The 25,941-nt window shown below is 32.9% G+C and overlaps 1 protein-coding gene across 1 annotated transcript; it reads left to right on the top strand.

Moving 5' to 3' along the window:
- Positions 1 to 23,315: 23,315 nt before the first annotated feature.
- Positions 23,316 to 24,527, top strand: LOC119601227 (protein windbeutel). Its single transcript, XM_037952028.1, has one exon. The coding sequence runs from the start codon at positions 23,415 to 23,417 to the stop codon at positions 24,183 to 24,185; it is 771 nt and encodes a 256-aa protein (XP_037807956.1). The 5' UTR covers positions 23,316 to 23,414; the 3' UTR covers positions 24,186 to 24,527.
- The last annotated feature ends 1,414 nt before the right edge of the window (positions 24,528 to 25,941 follow it).

Below are 25,941 nucleotides of genomic sequence, written 5' to 3'. Positions count from 1 at the left end.
GATTTTGTGGTATTTTTTTACATGTAAAATATTTGAGTTATAGTTGCAAAAAAATCTATTGTTTTTAAAGCGCTACAATAATAGAAAGACTAGAGTGTGTTAGAGGTCAATAGGTAACATGCTGAAAAAGGAATAAAACTAATTTTAATCATCAAATGAGATTTAAACAAATATTCTATGAAATGATTTAATTTAGAATAAAAATTTTCTATTTTAGCTTTAATACCACATAACCTTACGTTTTCTGTTAAGTGACATTATTACTACTAGTGTTCGAAATAAATTTTACTACCCTTAATAACCCCTTATTACCTTTATATGATTATTTCAAAATAGATTTTCACATTTGTGTAAACTTGCCATTTTTGCAGATTTATTATAATCTAATTTCATTGTCGTCCTTTTTGTTTATAATTTTTCAATTAACATCAATTTGCCGCCAACATGCAAACTTTTATAGACTTTAATTTAATGATCCAATTATAGACACATTTACATGTCTGTAAAATGCCATAATTTCTCAGTCCGTATATTGTTCTTATTTACAAACGTCTAATAAATTTATTTTGGACTCTAAACTTTAATAAACCATCATGAACTGCAACTAAAACTAAATAGTAATATTGATTTCAAGGTTAATGTAATTTTGTAAAATTTTTTAATAATTTGATTTTTATTTTGCAATTTATTGAAAGAGTAATAAAATAATTTTCAATTGAAAAAAGATATAGTGAAGGACAGACACCTTGGTTAATACTTTCTATATAGAATTTCACATTGATAAACTTTTTTTTATAGAAAATGTCTCTTTGGTGAACATTTTCTATAGAAAATTTGTCATTGGTGGACATTTTCTATGGGAAATTTGTTATTGGTAAAAATTTTCTATAGAAAATAGTTTATTGGAGAACATTTTCTATAGAAATTTTTACATTGGTGAACATTTTCTATAGAAATTTTTACATTGGTGAACATTTTCTATAGAAAATATTTCATTGGTGAACATTTTCTATAGAAATTTTTACATTGGTGAAAATTTCTATAGAAATTTTTACATTGGTGAAAATTTTCTATAGAAAATATTTCATTGGTGAACATTTTCTACAGAAATTTTTACATTGGTGAACATTTTCTATAGAAAATATTTCATTGGTGAACATTTTCTATAGAAAATATTTCATTGGTGAACATTTTCTATAGAAAATATATCATTGGTGAACATTTTCCATTGAAAATATTTCATTGGTGAACATTTTCTATAGAAAATATTTCATTGGTGAACATTTTCTATAGAAAGTGTTTCATTGGTGAACATTTTCTATAGAAAATGTTTCATTGGTGAACATTTTCTATAGAAATTTCTAATTGGTGAACATTTTCTATTGAAAATATTTCATTGGTGAACATTTTCTATAGAAAATATTTCATTATTGAACATTTTCTATAGAAAATGTGTCATTGGTGAACAGTTTCTATAGAAAATGTGCCATTGGTGAACATTTTCTAGAGAAAATGTGCCATTGGTGAACATTTTCTATAGAAAATATTTCATTGGTGAAAATTTTTTAGAGAAAATCTATCATTGGTGAACACTATCTTCTCATTAGTGGGAATTTTCCATAGAAAATTTCTCATTGGTGAACATTTTCTATAGAAATCTTCACATTGGTGAACGTTTTTATAGAAATTTTTACATTGGTGAACATTTTCTATAGAAAATATTTCATTGGTGAACATTTTCTATAGAAAATATTTCATGGGTGAACATTTTCTATAGAAATCTTCACATTGGTGAACACTATTTATAGAAATCTTCACATCGGTGAACATTTTCTATAGAAGTTTTCATATTGATGAACGTTTATATTTGTGGACATTTTCGATATAAATCTATAAGAGTTAAATTCTATAATATTGCAAAACTGGAACCATTAAATCATGTGTTACATTGTTTCAAAAACCTGTCAATATCTGTAATCAAATTACAACTTGTCAATTTCCCCATACACCAAGTACACTGCAAAAAAAAAAAGAATAATAAAACTGTAAATGAATGTTATCTCTTCGTGGCATCAACAAGTGTGTTGTGTTGACTTTCATAAAATTTAAAAAAAACCCATTCAAATGTCAGCAAATTAAAAAGAAAAGTTTGCAAAAAATAGCAGCAGCAATTGTTTGTAAACAAACCCGTACCAAGGAAATAATTACGTAGTAAAAAATACGTTGTAACTGAAAACATTTTTACATACAAATATATTTGTTTTTAATTAATCGTGTAAAACAAATACTACAGGAAGGATATTTTATACTCTTTACATAAGTTATAGGTGCGCATGTCAGGACTCTGCAGAAAGACTTGTAAGAGCGCTATTTTAAACTGTTATACAGTTTTGAATATTTCCCCTTAATAAAACCACCCACCTTTTCTTTCTTTTCCCGAAACACGAATGAATGACAAGTGTAAACACTTGGTAAGCATTTACTTCCGTTTTAAGGAAGTGGACTATTTCCGGTGTCGAAGTAACTAGTGTTTAAAATTAATAGTTGTTATATTATTGGCAATATTGTAGATGTAACATGGTTAACGTGGTTAACATCGCTCCCTTTTATAAACAATTTTAACGGAAAAATCCTATAGAAATCTATTCACCAATAAGCCAAGATATTGTTTCTTATATATACACTGCGATAGATCTAAATATGTACATATGTAGGTGTGGTAAAAATAATATAAACTCTGAAATAATCCCTGACAAAGAAGGCGACTTATCGATAATACAAGAATAGAATAATGTACATCCATAATACAACTCGTTTATCCGATATATACTCTTGGATATGAAGGTAAAGTGATATTTCCTCTTAATTCTGCATCCCATTCCTGTGATACTAACTCATTCCCAATATATAATATCACCATCAAAGCAATGCCTTGCGGATCATGGGTTTCCGTATTATCTGATAGGTTAAGAAATCTGATCATACCACAAGTCAAATGAATTCGCCACTTTTCAGTTCTAGTTAGGTTCTAGCTGTTCTAGTTCTGTTCTAGTTAAGTTCTAGCTGTTCTAGTTCTGTTCTAGTCCAGTTCTAGTTCAGTTCTAGTTCTGTTCTAGTTCAGTTCTAGTTCTGTTCTAGTTCTGTTCTAGTACTGTTCTAGTTCTGTTCTAGTTCTGTTCTAGTTCAGTTCTAGTTCTGTTCTAGTTCTGTTGTTCTAGTTCTGTTCTAGTTCAGTTCTAGTTCAGTTCTAGTTCGTTCTAGTTCAGTTCTATTCAGTTCTAGTTCAGTTCTAGTTCAGTTCTATTCAGTTCTAGTTCAGTTCTAGTTCAGTTCTAGTTCAGTTCTAGTTCAGTTCTAGTTCAGTTCTAGTTCAGTTCTAGTTCAGTTCTAGTTCAGTTCTAGTTCAGTTCTAGTTCAGTTCTAGTTCAGTTCTAGTTCAGTTCTAGTTCAGTTCTAGTTCAGTTCTAGTTCAGTTCTAGTTCAGTTCTAGTTCAGTTCTAGTTCAGTTCTAGTTCAGTTCTAGTTCAGTTCTAGTTCAGTTCTAGTTCAGTTCTAGTTCAGTTCTAGTTCAGTTCTAGTTCAGTTCTAGTCAGTTCTAGTTCAGTTCTAGTTCAGTTCTAGTTCAGTTCTAGTTCAGTTCTAGTTCAGTTCTAGTTCAGTTCTAGTTCAGTTCTAGTTCAGTTCTAGTTCAGTTCTAGTTCAGTTCTAGTTCAGTTCTAGTTCAGTTCTGTTCATTAGTTCAGTTCTAGTTCAGTTCTAGTTCAGTTAGTTCTAGTTCAGTTCTAGTTCAGTTTCTAGTTCAGTCTAGTTCAGTTCTAGTTCAGTTCTAGTTCAGTTCTAGTTCAGTTCTAGTTCAGTTCTAGTTCAGTTCTAGTTCAGTTCTAGTTCAGTTCTAGTTCAGTTCTAGTTCAGTTCTAGTTCAGTTCTAGTTCAGTTCTAGTTCAGTTCTAGTTCAGTTCTAGTTCAGTTCTAGTTTCAGTTCTAGTTCAGTTCTAGTTCAGTTCTAGTTCAGTTCTAGTTCAGTTCTAGTTTCAGTTCTAGTTCAGTTCTAGGTCAGTTCTAGTTCAGTTATAGTTCAGTTCTAGTTCAGTTCTGGTTCAGTTCTAGTTTAGTTCCAGTTCAGTTCTAGTTCGGTTGCTTCATTTGATCTCTGATTTTAGACTATATATCTGATTCGTGTCTAATTTGGAGTGTTTGACGGTATGGTCTAATAAAACCATATCAAAATATGTACATATAACCCCTTTTATATAGGAAACTGTCGATTTTTTCTCTAACAATTGTATTTGCCATTTTACTTAAGCATGTTTACTAATCATTAATTTTTAATTGTAATTAAATAAATGACAAAAATTTACTAAATACTCTCGTATGAACTCAAAAAACATTACGAAAATATGTCATTATAACCACGTGTTTGAAATTTCGCTTTTTTTATGAGGTTAATGAGGAATGGAAAAACAATTGGTAACGTACTCGCATGATTGACAGTTTGAATATTTGAATTATAATTTCTGCTGGAATGGGTGTATTTTGACAAAACCTTTAAAAATCATCTAAAAACCATTAGGAAGTGCTTATAGTAAGTTTAACTAGAATTAAACAAATGACAAATGCATAAAATAATGAAATAATGAACTAAAAATAATTATTTTACTTTTATCTAGACACATTTTTGTTTTGTTTTGGCAGAATATTTGTACAATTAGAACGGAGGTGGGCTGGTAAACTTTATTTTTTTTCTTTTGGTGGTTTTAGTCTTATTAATTATATTTACTTAAATATTGACCAGAGTAATTAAGTGAAAAACTAGCAACTAATTATGTTAATAAATAAGTAGAATTGGTCTAAAAAAGGCAATCAAAATTCATGGTTAAGCTTTATAAGAGAAGAAGGGGTTGTATGTATATGGTTTCAATCTATAGTCCTGCTCGTGTGTCCATTAGTAGTTATTTAAAAATTCCTTGCACATTCGATGGATACGCACATTTATTGTTGCAATTATTAAAATTCATTTATTGCCATAAAAATTTACACACTCTTCATATTTGCCATAAAAAGTAAACCTTCACTGACCAATTTTCAAATTTTCCAATAATCTCTTTTAAACCCTTTCATATTCATCCTTATTCACACTTACACATCTTTGTGAAAGAGTTCTTGTGTGAAAAAGGAGGAAAACCATGAGCCCAATTTGTAGTTAATAAAAATCAAATTGGAAATACAAAATGTGTAAAAACGATTAATGGTTATAGTCGACTTGCTATTTACTTACACTAATTCTTTTCTTGCGGAATTCAGTTCTGGTTTAGTTCTAATTGAATTTCAGTTCAGTTCTAGTTCAGTTCTAGTTCAGTTCTAGTTCAGTTCTAGTTCAGTTCTAGTTCAGTTCTAGTTCAGTTCTAGTTCAGTTCTAGTTCAGTTCTAGTTCAGTTCTAGTTCAGTTCTAGTTCAGTTCTAGTTCAGTTCTAGTTCAGTTCTAGTTCAGTTCTAGTTCAGTTCTAGTTCAGTTCTAGTTCAGTTTTAGTTCAGTTCTAGTTCAGTTCTAGTTCAGTTCTAGTTCAGTTCTAGTCAGTTCTAGTTCTGTTTCTAGTTCTGTTCTAGTTCTGTTCTAGTTCTAGTTCTGTTCTAGTTCTGTTCTAGTTTCTGTTCTAGTTCTGTTGTCTAGTTCTGTTCTAGTTCTGTTCTAGTTCTGTTCTAGTTCTGTCTAGTTCTGTTCTAGTTCTGTTCTAGTTCTGTTCTAGTTCTGTTCTAGTTCTGTTCTAGTTCTGTTCTAGTTCTGTTCTAGTTCTGTTCTAGTTCTGTTCTAGTTCTGTTCTAGTTCTGTTCTAGTTCTGTTCTAGTTCTGTTCTAGTTCTGTTCTAGTTCTGTTCTAGTTCTGTTCTAGTTCTGTTCTAGTTCTGTTCTAGTTCTGTTCTAGTTCTGTTCTAGTTCTGTTCTAGTTCTGTTCTAGTTCTAGTTCTGTTCTAGTTCTGTTCTAGTTCTGTTCTAGTTCTGTTCTGTTCTAGTTTTGTTCTAGTTTTGTTCTAGTTCTAGTTCTGTTCTAGTTCTGTTCTAGTTCTAGTTCTGTTCTAGTTCTGTTCTAGTTCTGTTCTGTTCAGTTCTGTTCTAGTTCTGTTCTAGTTCTGTTCTAGTTCTGTTCTAGTTCTGTTCTAGTTCTGTTCTAGTTCTGTTCTAGTTCTGTTCTAGTTCTGTTCTAGTTCTGTTCTAGTTCTGTTCTAGTTCTGTTCTAGTTCTGTTCAGTCTGTCTAGTTCTGTTTTAGTTCTGTTCTAGTTCTGTTCTAGTTCTGTTTTAGTTAGGGTGCTACATCTGGTCTATTTTTGTTCTAGTTAGGATGCTAGTTCTGGTTCAGAAGTAGTCGATAAGGTCATTCCGAATTTAATAGCTGAGTAAGTGACTAAGAAATAAAAATCGCACGCACTTGGCTTATGTTGAAACTACCTACTGTAGGGTACATATAACAGCTTAACCTAACAAAAAAGAAAATATACAAGTTATTGAAAAGTTATTTTGCACTAAATGCTTTGAATTGCCTACAAAACTCATAAAAATATGAACATACAAATAAATGAAAAATAACTTCATTCTCAATAATATTACGATACTTTGCACGCCGAAGAACTACAAATTCACCACCTCAATAGAGCTAAAACAATCTTTGAATTAAAACGGCAACAATAACAACAATTTTCAAGGCAAATAAATGGTAAACGTAAACGTTTTAACCCTTTTTTATGACAAACGCACACAAAAATAACACATATGACTGGTATTGTTGCAGCGTTAGTGGGCAATTTTCCATGGACCATTTTCTAATCTAAAACTAAATGGCAAAATATGAATTGATAACAACAATATGAGTTCAAGTCGTTTTCTTTGTTTGTTGCTTAAATTTCAATAAATTCTAATCATCATAAAAATACAAATCGTAACAAAACCGAATTGAATGCATAAAAATGGAATAAAGGTATGTAAACTGATATTTAGAATATAGAAGTTCGAGGTCTATGTAGATTTAGTTTAGAAGAAAAATATACCATTTAATTCGTTTTGGTATTTTGTTTTGAGCAATAAAATCCATTTGTTTTTGGTCAGTTATGATTATGATTATAGTTTTGTAATAATTTCCAATAAATATAAATTGCATTTGAAAAAACTAAACGAATATTTAGCAAATAAATGTGAAAAATGTTCCGAAATTTATATTAAAAAGGTCGAATATACATATAAATGTTGTTAAAGATTGCCATTTAGTAAGATAGAAAAGCTATGGACTTTATAACTGTTATTGTTATTTATTGCATATGAAATGACTCTAATTCAAAGAGTTTGTAGACTATAGACTAGACTATAGACTAGACTATAGACTAGACTATAGACTAGACTATAGACTAGACTATAGACTAGACTATAGACTAGACTATAGATTAGACTATAGACTAGACTATAGACTAGACTATAGACTAGACTATAGACTAGACTATAGACTAGACTATAGACTAGACTATAGACTAGACTATGACTAGACTATAGACTAGACTATAGACTAGACTATAGACTAGACTATAGACTAGACTATAGACTAGACTATAGACTAGACTATAGACTAGACTATAGACTAGACTATAGACTAGACTATAGACTAGACTATAGACTAGACTATAGACTAGACTATAGACCTAGACTATAGAACTAGGACTATAGACTATACTATAGACTAGACTATAGACTAGACTATAGACTAGACTATAGACTAGACTATAGACTAGACTATAGACTAGACTATAGACTAGACTATAGACTAGACTATAGACTAGACTATAAGACTAGACTATAGACTAGACTATAGACTAGACTATAGACTAGACTATAGACTAGACTATAGACTAGACTATAGACTAGACTATAGACTAGACTATAGACTAGACTATAGACTAGACTATAGACTAGACTATAGACTAGACTATAGACTAGACTATAGACTAGACTATAGACTAGACTATAGACTAGGACTATAGACTAGACTATAGACTAGGACTATAGACTAGACTATAGACTAGACTATAGACGTAGACTATAGACTAGACTATAGACTAGACTATAGACTAGACTATAGACTAGACTATAGACTAGACTATAGACTAGACTATAGACTAGACTATAGACTAGACTATAGGACTAGACTATAGACTAGACCTATAGACTAGACTATAGACTAGACTATGGACTAACTATAGACTAGACTATAGACTAGACTATAGACTAGGACTATAGACTAGACTATAGACTAGACTATAGACTAGACTATAGACTAGACTATAGACTAGACTATAGACTAGACTATAGACTAGACTATAGACTAGACTATAGGACTAGACTATAAACTAGACTATAGACTGACTAGAGAGTAGACTATATACTAGACTATACACTAGACTATAGACTATGACTATAGACTAGACTATAGACTAGACTATAGACTAGACTATAGACTAGACTATAGACTAGAATATAGACTAGACTATAGACTAGACTATAGACTAGACTATAGACTAGACTATAGACCAGACTATAGGACTAGACTATAGACTAGACTATAGACTAGACTATAGACTAGACTATAGACTAGACTATAGACTAGACTATAGACTAGACTATAGACTAGACTATAGACTAGACTATAGACCAGACTATAGACTAGACTATAGACTAGACTATAGACTAGACTATAGACTAGACTATAGATTAGACTATAGACTAGACTATAGACTAGACTATAGACTAGACTATAGACTAGACTATAGACTAGACTATAGACAAGACTATAGACTAGACTATAGACTAGACTATAGACTAGACTATAGACTAGACTATAGACTAGACTATAGACTAGACTATAGACTAGACTATAGACTAGACTATATACTAGACTATAGACTAGACTATAGACTAGACTATAGACTAGACTATAGACTAGACTAGACTATAGACTAGACTATAGACTAGACTAGAATATAGACTAGATTATAGTCTAGACTATAGACAAGACTATAGTCTAGACTATAGACTGGACTATAGACTAGACTATAGACTAGACGATAGACTAGACTAGAGACTAGACTATAGACTACAATATAGACTAGACTATAAACTAGACTATAGACTAGACTATAGACTAGACTATAGACTAGACTATAGACTAGACTATAGACTAGACTATAGACTAGACTATAGACTAGACTATAGACTAGACTATAGACTAGACTATAGACTAGACTATAGACTAGACTATAGACTAGACTATAGACTAGACTATAGACTAGACTATAGACTAGACTATAGACTAGACTATAGACTAGACTATAGACTAGACTATAGACTAGACTAGACTAGACTATAGACTAGACTATAGACTAGACTATAGACTAGACTATAGACTAGACTATAGACTAGACTATAGACTAGACTATAGACTAGGACTATAGACTAGACTATAGACTAGACTATAGACTAGACTATAGACTAGACTATAGACTAGGACTATAGACTAGACTATAGACTAGACTATAGACTAGACTATAGACTAGACTATAGACTAGACTATAGACTAGACTATAGACTAGACTATAGACTAGACTATAGACTAGACTATAGACTAGACTATAGACTAGACTATAGACTAGACTATAGACTAGACTATAGACTAGACTATAGACTAGACTATAGACTAGACTATAGACCTAGACTATAGACTAGACTATAGACTAGACTATAGACTAGACTATAGACTAGACTATAGACTAGACTATAGACTAGACTATAGACTAGACTAGATTAGACTATAGACTAGACTATAGACTAGACTATAGACTAGACTATAGACAAGACTATAGACTAGACTATAGACTAGACTATAGACTAGACTATAGACTAGACTATAGACTAGACTATAGACTAGACTATAGACTAGACTATAGACTAGACTATAGACAAGACTATAGACTAGACTATAGACTAGACTATAGACTAGACTATAGACTAGACTATAGACTAGACTATAGACTAGACTATAGACTAGACTATAGACTAGACTAGACTATAGACTAGACTATAGACTAGACTAGACTATAGACTAGATTATAGTCTAGACTATAGACAAGACTATAGTCTAGACTATAGACTGGACTATAGACTAGACTATAGACTAGACGATAGACTAGACTAGAGACTAGACTATAGACTACAATATAGACTAGACTATAAACTAGACTATAGACTAGACTATAGACTAGACTATAGACTAGACTATAGACTAGACTATATACTAGACTATAGACTAGACTATAGACTAGACTATAGACTTGACTATAGACTAGACTATAGACTAGACTATAGACTAGACTATAGACTAGACTATAGACTACACTATATACTAGACTATAGACTAGACTATAGACTAGACTATAGACTAGACTATAGACTAGACTATAGACTAGACTATAGACTAGACTATAGACTAGACTATAGACTAGACTATAGACTAGACTATAGACTAGACTATAGACTAGACTATAGACTAGACTATAGACTAGACTATAGACTAGACTATAGACTAGACTATAGACTAGACTATAGACTAGACTATAGACTAGACTATAGACTAGACTATAGACTAGACTATAGACTAGACTATAGACTAGACTATAGACTAGACTATAGACTAGACTATAGACTAGACTATAGACGACTATAGACTAGACTATAGACTAGACTATAGACTAGACTATAGACTATAGACTAGACTATAGACTAGACTATAGACTAGACTATAGACTAGACTATAGACTAGACTATAGACTAGACTATAGACTAGACTAGACTAGACTATAGACTAGACTATAGACTAGACTATAGACTAGACTAGACTAGACTAGACTATAGACTAGACTATAGACAAGACTATAGACTAGACTATAGACTAGACTATAGATTAGACTATAGACTAGACTATAGACTAGACTATAGACTAGACTATAGACTAGACTATAGACTAGACTATAGACTAGACTATAGACAAGACTATAGACTAGACTATAGACTAGACTCTAGACTAAACTATACACTAGACTAGACTATAGACTAGACTCTAGACTAGACTATAGCCTAGACTATAGACTCGACTATAGACTAGACTATTTACTAGACAATAGACTAGACAACAGACTAGAGTATAGACTAAACTATAGACTAGACTAGACTATACACTAGACTATAGACTAGACTCTAGACTAAACTATACACTAGACTAGACTATAGACTTGACTATAGACTTGACTATAGACTTGACTATAGACTAGACTATAGACTAGACTATAGACTAGACTATAGCCTAGACTATAGACTAGACTATAGACTAGACTATTTACTAGACAATAGACTAGACAACAGACTAGAGTATAGACTAAACTATAGACTATACTATAGACTTGACTATATACTATACTATAGACTTGACTATAGACTAGACTACAGACTAGTCTATAGACTAGACTATAGACTGGACTATGGACTAGACTAGACTATACACTAGACTCTAGACTAAACTATACACTAGACTAGACTATAGACTAGACTCTAGACTAGACTATAGTCACACAACTATACAAAATTGGATTCAAACGGAAGGTGAGTCCTGTGAGACTCTTGAGCACTTTCTAATAAATCGAAATATATTCGGTTCTTATGGAATTATAAGACGATCGAAGTCCGTTATATGTCACAATAGTTTTGGTCATGGGTTTATAAGATTGAGCTCAATCGGAAAATGTATCAGAATAATCTTATCCGACTTTTTATTGTTGCTGTAATTTCGTGGAAATACACCCATTATTTCATTTATTACTTGAAATTAAATATTTTTCTAGAGATTTTCTTCAAATATTTGAAATTAAAAATAAATTTGATTACCCATAAATTGCGTGTTGAAAAGTGGATAGTTAAGAAAATGATATGGAAATTATGTCAACGCAAGTCCTTGAATCATTACAAAATACATATAGTTAAAAAACTAAACTAAATAAATAGTAAATAGTAGAACATTCATTAATAGTTATAGAAAAAAGCCGAAGACGACGACGAACGACATCAAATTAAGTGACAACAACTTAAGACAATTATGTGTGAAATTAACAAATGGAAAAGAATTTCTGTGGTTACATTAAGGACATTTTTTAATATTCACTAAAATGCGTAGTTAAATGCACGAAATGTTAGTTAGTGCGTGTTAATAAGACAATACAATAATAAGTTCGGACCAAAGAAAGAAAAAAAAATATTTAACACATGTCAAAACTCTTTCCTACAATGTCACAGCAAACCGCTTAAACACCCTCTATTGGGACTTCCGGTTTATAAAGAGTCCTGTAAAAAAACAATTACTAGAAAATTACTGTAGAAAACTTCAAACTTTAAATTGTAGATTTCGTTGCCTAAAATTTTTCCAATTATTTATAAATAACATTATTTGAATGAAGGTGCTGTTCAAAGGTATGGGTTTTGAGGTTTCTAGGTTTGCTATGAAATTACTGCTAAAACCATTAAATAATGCATAACAAATAATTTATAGAATAACAAGAGCATTTAAGGTAGTGGAGTTTAGGTGGGCCTTTCGGTCAAGGTGGCTTCATTTAATATTCTGCGTGCCACCAATAACCACTTTTCTTTATTTTTACTTTCATTTTTGGTAACTCCTACCAATTTGAAAATAGTTGTTTTTTTTCTAGTTTGGCATTTTGTGTTATTTTCTTTTTCGGGGGCCATTTTCTTTCGTTACCCTTCATTTCATATAAAAGAAAAGAGTCAGGGGTCTATAGCAAAACTTTAACGAAAATACGTTATGAACAATAATAATAATATGACAATAGTATTTAAATATTTGTATGGGTATGTGAAATGGAAATTGTCCACCGAAATATGACACGCACTATGTTGTACAGTGGAAAAGACAATAGCAATGAAGGAGATACCATTAGTATCTTGATAGATACAACTTATATTGGTATTTGTGTTCGCAGTTGTATGCACATGGGTACCTACACATATAATTTCAAGGGGTAGATGAGTTAGCGCCCATAGAGATTTAGTTGCGATTGACAAATTTAGTTTATGACAAAAATTGCCCATAACGGGCTATTATGAAACCAAATTTTTCGGAAATATTACGAATAACTAATAGCGTTTTAGGGTTTAGTTGTGTCAATTAGTTTCGTAACGTTCGATAAACGCTTCTTCATTCTGATTCCCTAGAGGAACTCAATATCTGGGACCCACTCACATGTAACGAATGTTAAAACAGATTGCTCCTTTGAAAGTTTTGGAACCAAATCTTTCTTCAGACTACCTAACTATTATAGCATTCTACAGGCAGAGATATCTGCTATAAAACGAGCAGTAAATTGGCTGCGGTATTAGTGTATATCGGGGGATATATGTACGTATATACATATACGGACAGCAAAGCTACAATCAAAAACCTAGCGGGTGTCTTTACAACATCTAGGTTAACCGAAGAATAACGGGTATCTCTTAATGAGATTCTAGAATAACGCTAATATGGGTCCCTGCACATAGTAATTGTCTGGGTAACTGTATTGTGCGATGGGAGGTAGAACGAAATCTACTCCTTCACTGGTATTCCCCTTACTAACTGTAAGACACTTGTTTAAAAAGAACTATGTGAAATGGCTCAGATTAGATGGTTAACTTCGAGGTCAACCTGGCCTCTAGACGATGCCTCCAAGTCTAGTTTATTGTTAAGCTTTCGCAGGGAGCAAATAAGAACGCTGCTATCGGTAATAACGGGACACTGTGTTATTGGCAATCATGCCTGATAAATGGGTCTTCAGTATAATGACTACTGCAGAAATTGGCACAATGAGTAAGAGGAGACTATGTCTCATCTCCTGTTACTGTCCGACGTTTAATGCAAACAGAGAATGCTATTTTGGATCTGCTATTCTCTCTTGTATGGAGGTTATATCTGTGATAAATCTAAAGAATATCATGAATTTCGTGAATCTGGAATGAATGAATCTGGAAGTAGTGAGTAGTTTTTTATAGAAAAGGACTCCTATGACCAATAGGGCATGACAACGGGACCAAAATCAGACGGACCCACGTGAGTCACTTACATTTTGTTTGAGTGGCTATCCTTCTTGCCTAATCCTAGTTGGTACCACGTCGAAATATTTGTCGTAGACTCACAATCTAGTTTTACTCGTCCGTTGATCTCCAAATATTTCCAACATATATTCTCTATTGACTCCGGATTATAGTTAAGACAGTCATAAATAGGTTAGTTTGCTGTGGCTACTGATTAAAGTTAAAACAGTCATAAGAAGTTTAGATTCCCCAGGATGTTACATCAGATAAAGTGTCACAACTGCACCAAAAGATCCAAAAGATCCCCTATGATGATTATAGAGAAGAAGTATAGAAAAATAATAGTAATCGGGAACCAATGAAGTAGCAAATCAATAGAAGTAATCAAGTAGGAGAGTTAACTAGAAGAAAGAACCGGAGCAGTTTCTGAGAAGACACCAGCCCAAACAAGAGTTGCACCTTAATTGGGTTCTGGCAAATAGTGGTCCGGGATTTAATTCAACTCCGGCACGGACAAAAAATTCTATTGTTGTTGCTGGTGTTGACAGCCCTTGGCCGAATAATTCGTACTATTCCGGTACGTAAACCCGGTTGTCGAGGAATGGTATCGTCTTGTCATCATACCCAGTTGCAGTCAAAAATATAATACGATGCTCCAAATGAACATTCGATAGATCAGAATAATAGGCTCTGCCCAGTGTTTGTTCACGATGCATTCCAAGAGAAGGGTAATTGCATAGAAAATGTTCTAACGGCTTCTTTCTCAGCTTCATTATGAAAGCTTCTACAGAAATCATTCATATTTGGGAGCTCCATAATTCTAGCATAATTGCCAAATCTACAGTAACCAGCATAGACGAGAAATTTGAAGACCTAACAAGATATGATGATCTGAACAGGCAATAAAGACCGCTTTCACCGTCATGAGCTTTAATAAACAAATATTCACAATATGCATACTGACGTCTATTGGATAGGGGAACACCAAAAAGACCGCTATCACCGTCATGAGCTTTCATAAACATATATACACAATATGAATCCTGACGTCTATTGGATAGGGGAACATCGAATTGTTCTATCCAAGTCAGCCAACAGAGTTCCTGAGTGCTACCAGTACCTCTAGTCTGTTGGTACTATGTATAAACAGGTGGTGTCAAGTCAGTGAAGTGAATGTTGGTTAAAGGACTTATGTACGGTGAAATCTATTTGGGGATAAATTCTGTGCTGTTGCCAAAAAGACAACAGATACCCCTCAGAGAAGTGACTGTGGGTCTAAGCGTTGAGAATTGGTTGGTATCAAATTAATAAGAATGAAAGATGTACTCTCTGTGAATGTGTCGAATAAATGAAAAGGATTAAATGGTGACACCATTGGGAAATTTAATGTCAGGATATGTTCAGGGTTCTCTCTGTTCATACCAGACTTACTACAGTGAGTAAGTACATTTGTCTACCGATTATGTCTCTAGGTGTTGTTGCCGAATCAAAAGAGATCAGTCGATATGCGTGTACCTTATAAAAGTGACACCATTAGGAAATTCAATGTCAGAATATGTTCAGGGTTCTCTCTGTTCATACCAGACTTACCACAGTGTGTAAGAACTTCTCATTTGTCTACCGATTATGTCTCTAGGTGCTTTTGCCGAATCATCAGAGATCATTCGATTTGCGTGGTTGTAAACTTACTCATCTGGGGTGTTAGCTATGGGGCAGCTATGATCTGAGCTCAAGCACTAGAGCTAGGTGCTTGTAAATGGATCCGCAGATCCTCGTATAAACATTGCCACCTGCATGTTCTTTACAAGTCACATAGGAACTATAGTGGGTCATCTCTAGGTCACCCGGTGATTTAAACAGTACGTCCGTGAAATAGGCTATTTGGCAGTTAGTAGCTTTATCTTTCGATCGCAGCGATTCAGTTTCAACGTTTATGTAATGGGATCACGCTGTATTGAAATAACCGATCAATGTTTGTGTCCATCCAGCACAATATTAGTTTACTTTAATCAAGAGACCTCAAATAAAAAGAAAACAAGTTGGGGAAATGTATATCTCTCAGGATATACAAAATTTGGGCGACTATTTAAAATGCTATATCTTAAATATTTTCTAGATTTAATCTCTCTATTCCCCTGAAACTTAGAGTGCTGTTGTAAAAAGAAATATAGGAATATTTCTTTATTGTACAAGTATTATTAGTATTCCCTTGATCAAAATCATACTTCTGTGGACATTACTTTCATGAAAAGTGAAATTACTTTTATTGTTAATGAAATACAAAGCAAATATTGCCATTGTTATGGCCAATGGCTAAAACAGTCTGCACACATATAATATTTATACCGCTACTCCCTCTCCAAGTGTACACCTTCCCCACCCCTTTTAACTATCAGAAAAACAACTAGACAGTTAAATGAACTATTTGCCATGTTTACAACAAGTACAAACCCAGGACTTAGTTGTAGTCGCAAAGGACTATTTCACATACATGCATGTAAGCAAGTGTATATCCTTTTGCTTTGTGGTTAATGGGAAATTGGAAAATTTGGCATTTGATACATCATCATCATAAATGTGTTTGAGTTTTTTTTGGTGGATTTTTTACCAAAAATTACGTTGTTTTGTCTTTTTTTTTGGTGGCCAAATAGAAAATTTGACAATAAATTATTCATGCATGACACACATGTGTTGGTTCTCTACAACAATAACTAATAATAGTGGCAACAGCAACTACAACAACAACTACAAAATCATTAATAATGCGAGTGTGTTCTATTTGCGGTTTGTCGCCTCCTTCCTGCCGTTACTTAAATAACAATTACCAATTTTTTAGTTGGCCGCTGTGTTTTTTCCAATTTTTTGTTCATTTTTTTTATTTCGGTGGACATGTATTGCACGCAATTTGTTTGTAAAGTTTTTTTTTAGTTTTTGTCAAAAACCAACAAAATTTTTGGTCAATATAATTTGGCTTTGAATGTAATGGCGCAATAATGATTGTAATATGTGTTTGTACTCAACATACATACACACACACACTTGCTTACATATCCTTGTTTGTTTTTGTGGGTAAATGACTTTTATATCCTGTCATCCTTGTAAGAATAGTAAGTGAGAGTTAGTGAGGGGGTGAAACCAAAAATGTGGACACAGGTACTTAATGAAAATTGGCCAATTTTCTAAATTGATTTCATTTTGTTACAAATGAGAAATTGGGTCAGTATTAGACATTTGAAATTTGAACATATGTGAAAATTGCTATCAGATTCTATCACTAATTTTATTTTATTTATGGTCAGGTTAAAATATCATGCGCAAATATTACAAATGTTCGCCGTCTCTATGTCTCTGTTGAAAACTTGGTTTAGAAATCTTCTACTTTGGAAATAATTTCATATATCATGAACTATTAAAGATAACGGTAGTTTATCTACTAAGCAAGTCTTGGTCTATAGAAATCTTTCTAGTCTTGGAAAGTCTAAGTTCTATAGTCAGTCTATGAATATCTGTATAGTCTAGTCTATAGTATAGTCTATAGTCTAGTCTATAGTCTAGTCTATAGTCTAGTCAGTCTATAGTCTAGTCTATAGTCTAGTCTATAGTCTAGTCTATAGTCTAGTCTATAGTCTAGTCTATAGTCTAGTCTATAGTCTAGTCTATAGTCTAGTCTATAGTCTAGTCTATAGTCTAGTCTATAGTCTAGTCTATAGTCTAGTCTATAGTCTAGCTAGTCTATAGTCTAGTCTATAGTCTAGTCTATAGTCTAGTCTATAGTCTAGTCTATAGTCTAGTCTATAGTCTAGTCTATAGTCTAGTCTATAGTCTAGTCTATAGTCTAGTCTATAGTCTAGTCTATAGTCTAGTCTATAGTCTAGTCTATAGTCTAGTCTATAGTCTAGTCTATAGTCTAGTCTATAGTCTAGTCTATAGTCTAGTCTATAGTCTAGTCTATAGTCTAGTCTATAGTCTAGTCTATAGTCTAGTCTATAGTCTAGTCTATAGTCTAGTCTATAGTCTAGTCTATAGTCTAGTCTATAGTCTAGTCTATAGTCTAGTCTATAGTCTAGTCTATAGTCTAGTCTATAGTCTAGTCTATAGTCTAGTCTATAGTCTAGTCTATAGTCTAGTCTATAGTCTAGTCTATAGTCTAGTCTATAGTCTAGTCTATAGTCTAGTCTATAGTCTAGTCTATAGTCTAGTCTATAGTCTAGTCTATAGTCTAGTCTATAGTCTAGTCTATAGTCTAGTCTATAGTCTAGTCTATAGTCTAGTCTATAGTCTAGTCTATAGTCTAGTCTATAGTCTAGTCTATAGTCTAGTCTATAGTCTAGTCTATAGTCTAGTCTATAGTCTAGTCTATAGAGTAGTCTATGGTCTAGTCTATAGTCTAGTCTATAGTCTAGTCTATAGTCTAGTCTATAGTCTAGTCTATAGAGTAGTCTATGGTCTAGTCTATAGTCTAGTCTATAGTCTAGTCTATAGTCTAGTCTATAGTCTAGTCTATAGTAGTCTATAGTCTAGTCTATAGTCTAGTCTATAGTCTAGTCTATAGTCTAGTATAGTCTAGTCTATAGTCTAGTCTATAGTCTAGTCTATCGTCTAGTCTATAGTCTGGTCTATAGTCTAGTCTATAGTCTAGTCTATAGAGTAGTCTATAGTCTAGTCTATAGTCTAGTCTATAGTCTAGTCTATAGTCTAGTCTATAGTCTAGTCTATAGTCTAGTCTATAGTCTATGGTCTAGGTCTATAGTCTAGTCATAGTATAGTCGTATAGTCTAGCTATAGTCTAGTCTATAGTCTAGTCTATAGTCTAGTTATAGTCTAGTCTATAGTCTAGTCTAGAGTCTAGTCTATAGTACTAGTCATAGTTATTTCTATAGTCTAGTCTATGTCTAGTCTCTAGTCTAGTCTATAGTCTAGTCTTAGTCTGTCTTATAGTCTAGTCTATAGTCTAGTCTATAGTCTAGTCTATAGTCTAGTTCTATAGCTAGTCTATAGTTAGTCTATAGTCTAGTCTATAGTTAGTCTATAGTCTAGTCTATAGTCTAGTAAAGTCTAGCCTATAGTCTAGCCTATAGATCTTAGTCTATAGTCTAGTCTATAGTCTCGTATATAGTCTAGTCTATAGGCTAGCTATAGTCTAGTCTTATAGTCTAGTCTATTAGTCTAGTCTATAGTCTAGTCTATAGTCTAGTCTATAGTCTAGTCTATAGTCTAGTCTATAGTCTAGTCTATAGTCTAGTCTATAGTCTAGTCTATAGTCTAGTCTATAGTCTAGTCTATAGTCTAGTCTATAGTCTAGTCTATAGTCTAGTCTATAGTCTAGTCTATAGTCTAGTCTATAGTCTAGTCTATAGTCTAGTCTATAGTCTAGTCTATAGTCTAGTCTATAGTCTAGTCTATAGTCTAGTCTATAGTCTAGTCTATAGTCTAGTCTATAGTCTAGTCTATAGTCTAGTCTATAGTCTAGTCTATAGTCTAGTCTATAGTCTAGTCTATAGTCTAGTCTATAGTCTAGTCTATAGTCTAGTCTATAGTCTAGTCTATAGTCTAGTCTATAGTCTAGTCTATAGTCTAGTCTATAGTCTAGTCTATAGTCTAGTCTATAGTCTAGTCTATAGTCTAGTCTATAGTCTAGTCTATAGTCTAGTCTATAGTCTAGTCTATAGTCTAGTCTATAGTCTAGTCTATAGTCTAGTCTATAGTCTAGTCTATAGTCTAGTCTATAGTCTAGTCTATAGTCTAGTCTATAGTCTAGTCTATAGTCTAGTCTATAGTCTAGTCTATAGTCTAGTCTATAGTCTAGTCTATAGTCTAGTCTATAGTCTAGTCTATAGTCTAGTCTATAGTCTAGTCTATAGTCTAGTCTATAGTCTAGTCTATAGTCTAGTCTATAGTCTAGTCTATAGTCTAGTCTATAGTCTAGTCTATAGTCTAGTCTATAGTCTGGTCTATAGTCTAGTCTATAGTATAGTCTATAGTCTAGTCTATAGTCTAGTCTATAGTCCAGTCTATAGTCCAGTCTATATTCCAGGCTATAGTCCAGTCTATAGTTCAGTCTATAGTCTAGTCTATAGTATAGTCTATAGTCTAGCCTATAGTCTAGTCTATAGTTTAGTCTATAGTCTAGCTAACGATCGACACTCTTGACGTCATAATGGGTTATTTAAAACGGGTCAGTCCATCTGATCTCCTTATTATTTACATCAGTTATATCCGATCGAAAATGGATAACAACTTTCATATATGGGCCGAGAAATCCTAAGTATATATTAGAGCTACCAGGCCGCGTAGAGGGGAGGTCGAAGGTATTTATCGGTGACAGTGGGGTCACCGATGAGAACAAGGAAACTTGTTCTCAGTACCCAAAATTTTTCGCAATGCACGTCTTTCATCGAAAGTCATTCTTACAGTATATGGGATCCAATGATATTTTGAGATAAATACCAACTGGATGTCAACTATGTCAGAAAATCGTGGATTTTGATATATGTATGTATATTTATATATTTATACAAAGATATTTTATTCTAGTAACTACAACAAAGCAAAACAACAAACAGAACTTTTATGGGTCAACGGCCGACATTTCAATGGCTATACAATTTTAAAATCAGAGAATTTAAGTTTTAACTTCAATTCAATATATTTAATCTATTGAACCTGAAGGTGAAAGTATAAAATCATTTACACATACTCTACTATAAATCGTTATTATAATATTTAAAAATTGCTAAATCTAAAATCTAAACAATTAAAAACACACCAAATGTATAAATAAATGCTTTACCATATATCATCAACCAAAAGTATCTTCAAACTACAGCTGAAACAACAAACTTTAAAAAAAGCGATTAATCTAGAAACTACATAACAGCATTTGTAATAGAGAACAAAATTGAGAACGTTTCTTGTTTTTCCCAACCAAATACTCACAACTATAGCCAACACTACTGACGTGGTCCATACATATGATTCCAAAACAAATAAACGTCATTAAACTCGATTCATATAACAGAGATACAAAAGACAGAGAAGGAGAGCGAAAGAGCGTTTTAAACCTGGCTCAAACATACACATATAAATTTTCTCTGTTAACACTAGATTTTACAAAAACCATTGAAATTTCAATGGCTTGAATAAGAAATTGACATTTAAAACTGGTTGTGATGAAGTTGTTGTTTTGTTACAGAAAACAACAGAAGAGAAGACTTATGAAGGTATAGTGGATAGAAGCCGACTGTATGGAACCATACAGCTGACAGGAATCGTAAACTGTTGGGTTAATATAAAGATTATTGAGTAGACTATGACCAAGTCTGTGAACTAGTAGTTTGACTACTCTTTTAATAGGTTTAGTAACTAGTCTATGGACTATATTGACTTATCTAATCTGTAACTAGTATCTGAAATAGTTTATAAACGATTCTATTGAATAGCCTGTGAACGAGTCTATTGTCAGATTTTTGAACTAGTCTATTAACTATTTAATGCACTAGACTATATAATAGGTTATTAACTAGGCTATGAACTAGACTATGGACTTACTATGGACTAGTATATGGTTTATCTAGACTAGTCTATGGTTTAGAATATCGACTGGTTTATTGAGTAGTCTATAAACTAGTTTATTGTCTAGTCTAGGGAATAGATTATCGACTAGACTATGGACTGGACTATGCACTAGTATATGGACTATACTATGTAGTAGTCTATGGACTCAACTATGTACTAGTCTATTCAGTATTCTGCGGACTTATCTATGAATTAGTCTGTGGACTAGTCTATGAAGTAGACTATGGATTAGACCATAGATTGTTCTACTGGCTAGTTTTTCGAATAGTATATGAAATAATCTTTTGATTAGTATATGGAATGGTCCATGGATTAGTCTATGAACTAGTCTATGTCTATGAATTAGCCTATGTTTGGTCTATAGACTAGTTTATGGATAAGACAATCGACTGGTCTATGACTAGTCTATGGACTAGTTTATAGTTTATTGAATAGTCTATGGAATAATATTTAGACTAGTATATGGACTGGCCCTTTCACTATTCTATGGACCTGTCTATGGATTAGTCTGTGGACTAGTCTATGAACTAGACTATGGATTAGACCATAGATTGGTCTACTGACAAGTTTATGGAATAGTCTATGGAATAATCTTGAGAATAGTATATGGACTAGTCCATAGACTAGTTTATGAACTACTCCATGGACTAGTGCATTGACTAGCCCATGTATTAGACTACTGATTACTATATATACTACTCTAGTTTATCAACAGGTTTAGCGACTAGTCTATAGACTAGACTATGGTCTATAGAATAATCTATTGATTAGTCTATAGACTAGTCAATTGACTGGTCTATGGACTAATCCGTTGACTGTTCAATGGACTAGTCTATAGACAATTCTATGAACTAGATTATGGACTAGACTATCGACTGGTCTATTGACTAGCTTAAAGAATGGTCTTTGGGTTAGTCTATCGACTAGTCTATGGATTATTCTCAGGACTAGTATGTATATGGACTAGCACATAGGCTATTGTATGGAACAGATTAACGACTAGTGCATGGGCTAGTCGATAGACTAGTCAATGGAGTAGACTATGGATTAGTCTATGAACTTGTCTATAGACTAGTAAACTGAGTAGACTATCGACTAGTCTAAGTAGGGACTATTTAGTCAATAGACTAGTTTATTAACTAGTCTTGGACTAGACTGTGTAGTAGACTATAGAGTTGTATATGGACTAAACTATTGACTAGACTATGGACTAGACTATTGACTAGTCTATTGACGAGACTATCGACTAGTCTGTGGACCTAGAGACTAGTCTATATATTAGCTAAGATTATTGTTTATTAACCAGTATATTATAATGTGTTACAAACATCAATAAAAACTCATAATACCAACCACGTAGGGTGCTCCAAAAGAGTACCAGTCAGCATTAATTTTCCACAATGTGAATATGTGTACGTTTGTATCTGTCTGTGTATGTGTCATTATTATTATAAGTGGTAAAATAAATGCTGACTCTGAGTGTTTGCATGTTGGCCATTAAGCTACAACTTCAAATATGTTTGAAATATGACTTTTTTTCTGTATTTTATATTTTAACTTCTTTTAGCCATACTTTAGTTTTCATATTGCCGGTTGATAGTAGAGTACTTAAAAGTGCTGGTGTTTGCTGTAAATATTAAAAAGAAAAAAATATTACTAAAAAAAAGTGCTAAAAATCATGACCAAAGTATTACCAAAATCTATTTTATTGGCATTTATCAATTTGGCCTTCTTGAGCTGTGTTACATGGGCCAATAATTGTCCGGGTTGTGTGGACTTAGATGATATAACATTTGAGAAAACCATTAAACGTTTTCCCTATGCTTTGGTTAAATTTGATATAGCCTATCCGTATGGTGACAAACATGAAGCATTTGCAGCCTTTGCCAAAGCAGCTCATGCTGCCACCGATGACCTCTTAATTGCTACCGTGGGCGTCAAGGATTATGGTGAAAATGAGAACAAAGCATTGGCTGAGCGTTTTGAAGTAGATGAGAAAAATTACCCCGCAATATTTCTATTTCGTAAGGGTGAGGATAAGCCTTTACCTTTACCCTCTCACTTGGATATTAGTGTGGATAGTCTAAAGACTTTTGTCAGTTCCAATACTGATTTGTATATTGGTCGCGAAGGCTGTCTTAAGCAATTAAATGATTTAGCTAAGAACTTTGCCAACTTGGAAGACCCGCAACAACAGGAACGTTTGGCTGAAGGTAAAAAATTGGCAAACAATTTTACCAAAGATTGGGAAATGGCAAGTGCTAAAACCTATATTACTTTTATGGAGAAAATCATCAAAAATGGTTATAAATTTGTGGAGGACGAAACAAAACGTTTGTTACGTTTAAGAGCCGGTAAAGTATCACAGGCTAAAAAGGCTGAATTAAATATTAAGTTAAATATCTTAGAAGCTTTTCGTGTGAATAAATTAACTAAAGAAGAGTTGTAAAAAATCCAAAGCCAAAGAAAATATGTTGTGTTAAATTATTGTAATGTTGTGTTGGGTTAAGGGAAAAAGTAGTTTCCTGATTGGTATTTGAATAGCAGTAGTATGCTGTGCCACGGCCACTACTATTCAAACACTCATTTTTAATATTATTGAGTTTAGCTTTAGCTTAGTAATTTACTAAATTACTACGTGGCGTGGCACTACTCTTGGAATGCCCATTTTAACCGAAATATATGTAGAATTTCCCCAAAAGTTAAATCCCGGGGTCTAAAGGCTACTTTCCTAAAGTAAGAAAACAGTATTTTCCACCATGGTAATACATATTGAAGACATTATACAAAAAGCCAAGACGTCGTTTTTTCTAAATTGCTATAGACTAAGACTATAGATTAGACTATAGACTAGACTATAGACTAGACTATAGACCAGACTATAGACTAGACTATAGACTAGACTATAGACTAGACTATAGACTAGACTATAGACTAGACTATAGACTAGACTATTGACTAGACTATAGACTAAACCATAGACCAGACTAAAGACTAGACTATAGACTAGACTATAGACTAGATTATTGACTAGAATATAGAGTAGACTATAGTCTAGACTATAGACTAGACTATAGACTAGACTATAGACTAGACTATAGACTAGACTATAGACTAGACTATAGACTAGACTATAGACTAGACTATAGACTAGACTATAGACTAGACTATAGACTAGACTATAGACTAGACTATAGACTAGACTATAGACTAGACTATAGACTAGACTATAGACTAGACTATAGACTAGACTATAGACTAGACTATAGACTAGACTATAGACTAGACTATAGACTAGACTATAGACTAGACTATAGACTAGACTATAGACTAGACTAGACTAGACTAGACTAGACTATAGACTATAGACTAGACTATAGACTAGACTATAGACTAGACTATAGACTAGACTATAGACTAGACTATAGACTAGACTATAGACTAGACTATAGACTAGACTATAGACTAGACTATAGACTAGACTATAGACTAGACTATAGACTAGACTATAGACTAGACTATAGACTAGACTATAGACTAGACTATAGACTAGACTATAGACTAGACTATAGACTAGACTATAGACTAGACTATAGACTAGACTATAGACTAGACTATAGACTAGACTATAGACTAGACTATAGACTAGACTATAGACTAGACTATAGACTAGACTATAGACTAGACTATAGACTAGACTATAGACTAGACTATAGACTAGACTATAGACTAGACTATAGACTAGACTATAGACTAGACTATAAACTAGACTATAGACTAGACTATAGACTAGACTATAGACTAGACTATAGACTAGACTATAGACTAGACTATAGACTGGACTATAGACTAGACTATAGACTAGACTATAGACTAGACTATAGACTAGACTATAGACTAGACTATAGACTAGACTATAGACTAGACTATAGACTAGACTATAGACTAGACTATAGACTAGACTATAGACTAGACTATAGACTAGACTATAGACTAGACTATAGACTAGACTGTAGACTAGACTATAGACTAGACTATAGACTAGACTATAGACTAGACTATAGACTAGACTATAGACTAGACTATAGACTATAGACTAGACTAGACTATAGACTAGACTATAGACTAGACTATAGACTAGACTATAGACTAGACTATAGACTAGACTATAGACTAGACTATAGACTAGACTAGACTATAGACTA

The sequence above is a fragment of the Lucilia sericata genome, unplaced genomic scaffold (assembly GCF_015586225.1).
Source record: "Lucilia sericata isolate MDLA Ls3-8-SP2 unplaced genomic scaffold, ASM1558622v1 Contig000151F_arrow, whole genome shotgun sequence".
In the NCBI taxonomy this organism is placed as follows: Eukaryota; Metazoa; Arthropoda; class Insecta; order Diptera; family Calliphoridae; genus Lucilia; species Lucilia sericata.
This window is presented reverse-complemented; position numbering and strand designations above follow the sequence as displayed.

Coding starts and splice junctions, on each gene's coding strand:
- LOC119601227 (XM_037952028.1), top strand. CDS start 23,415: ATGACCAAAGTATTACCAAAATCTATTTTATTGGCATTTATCAATTTG.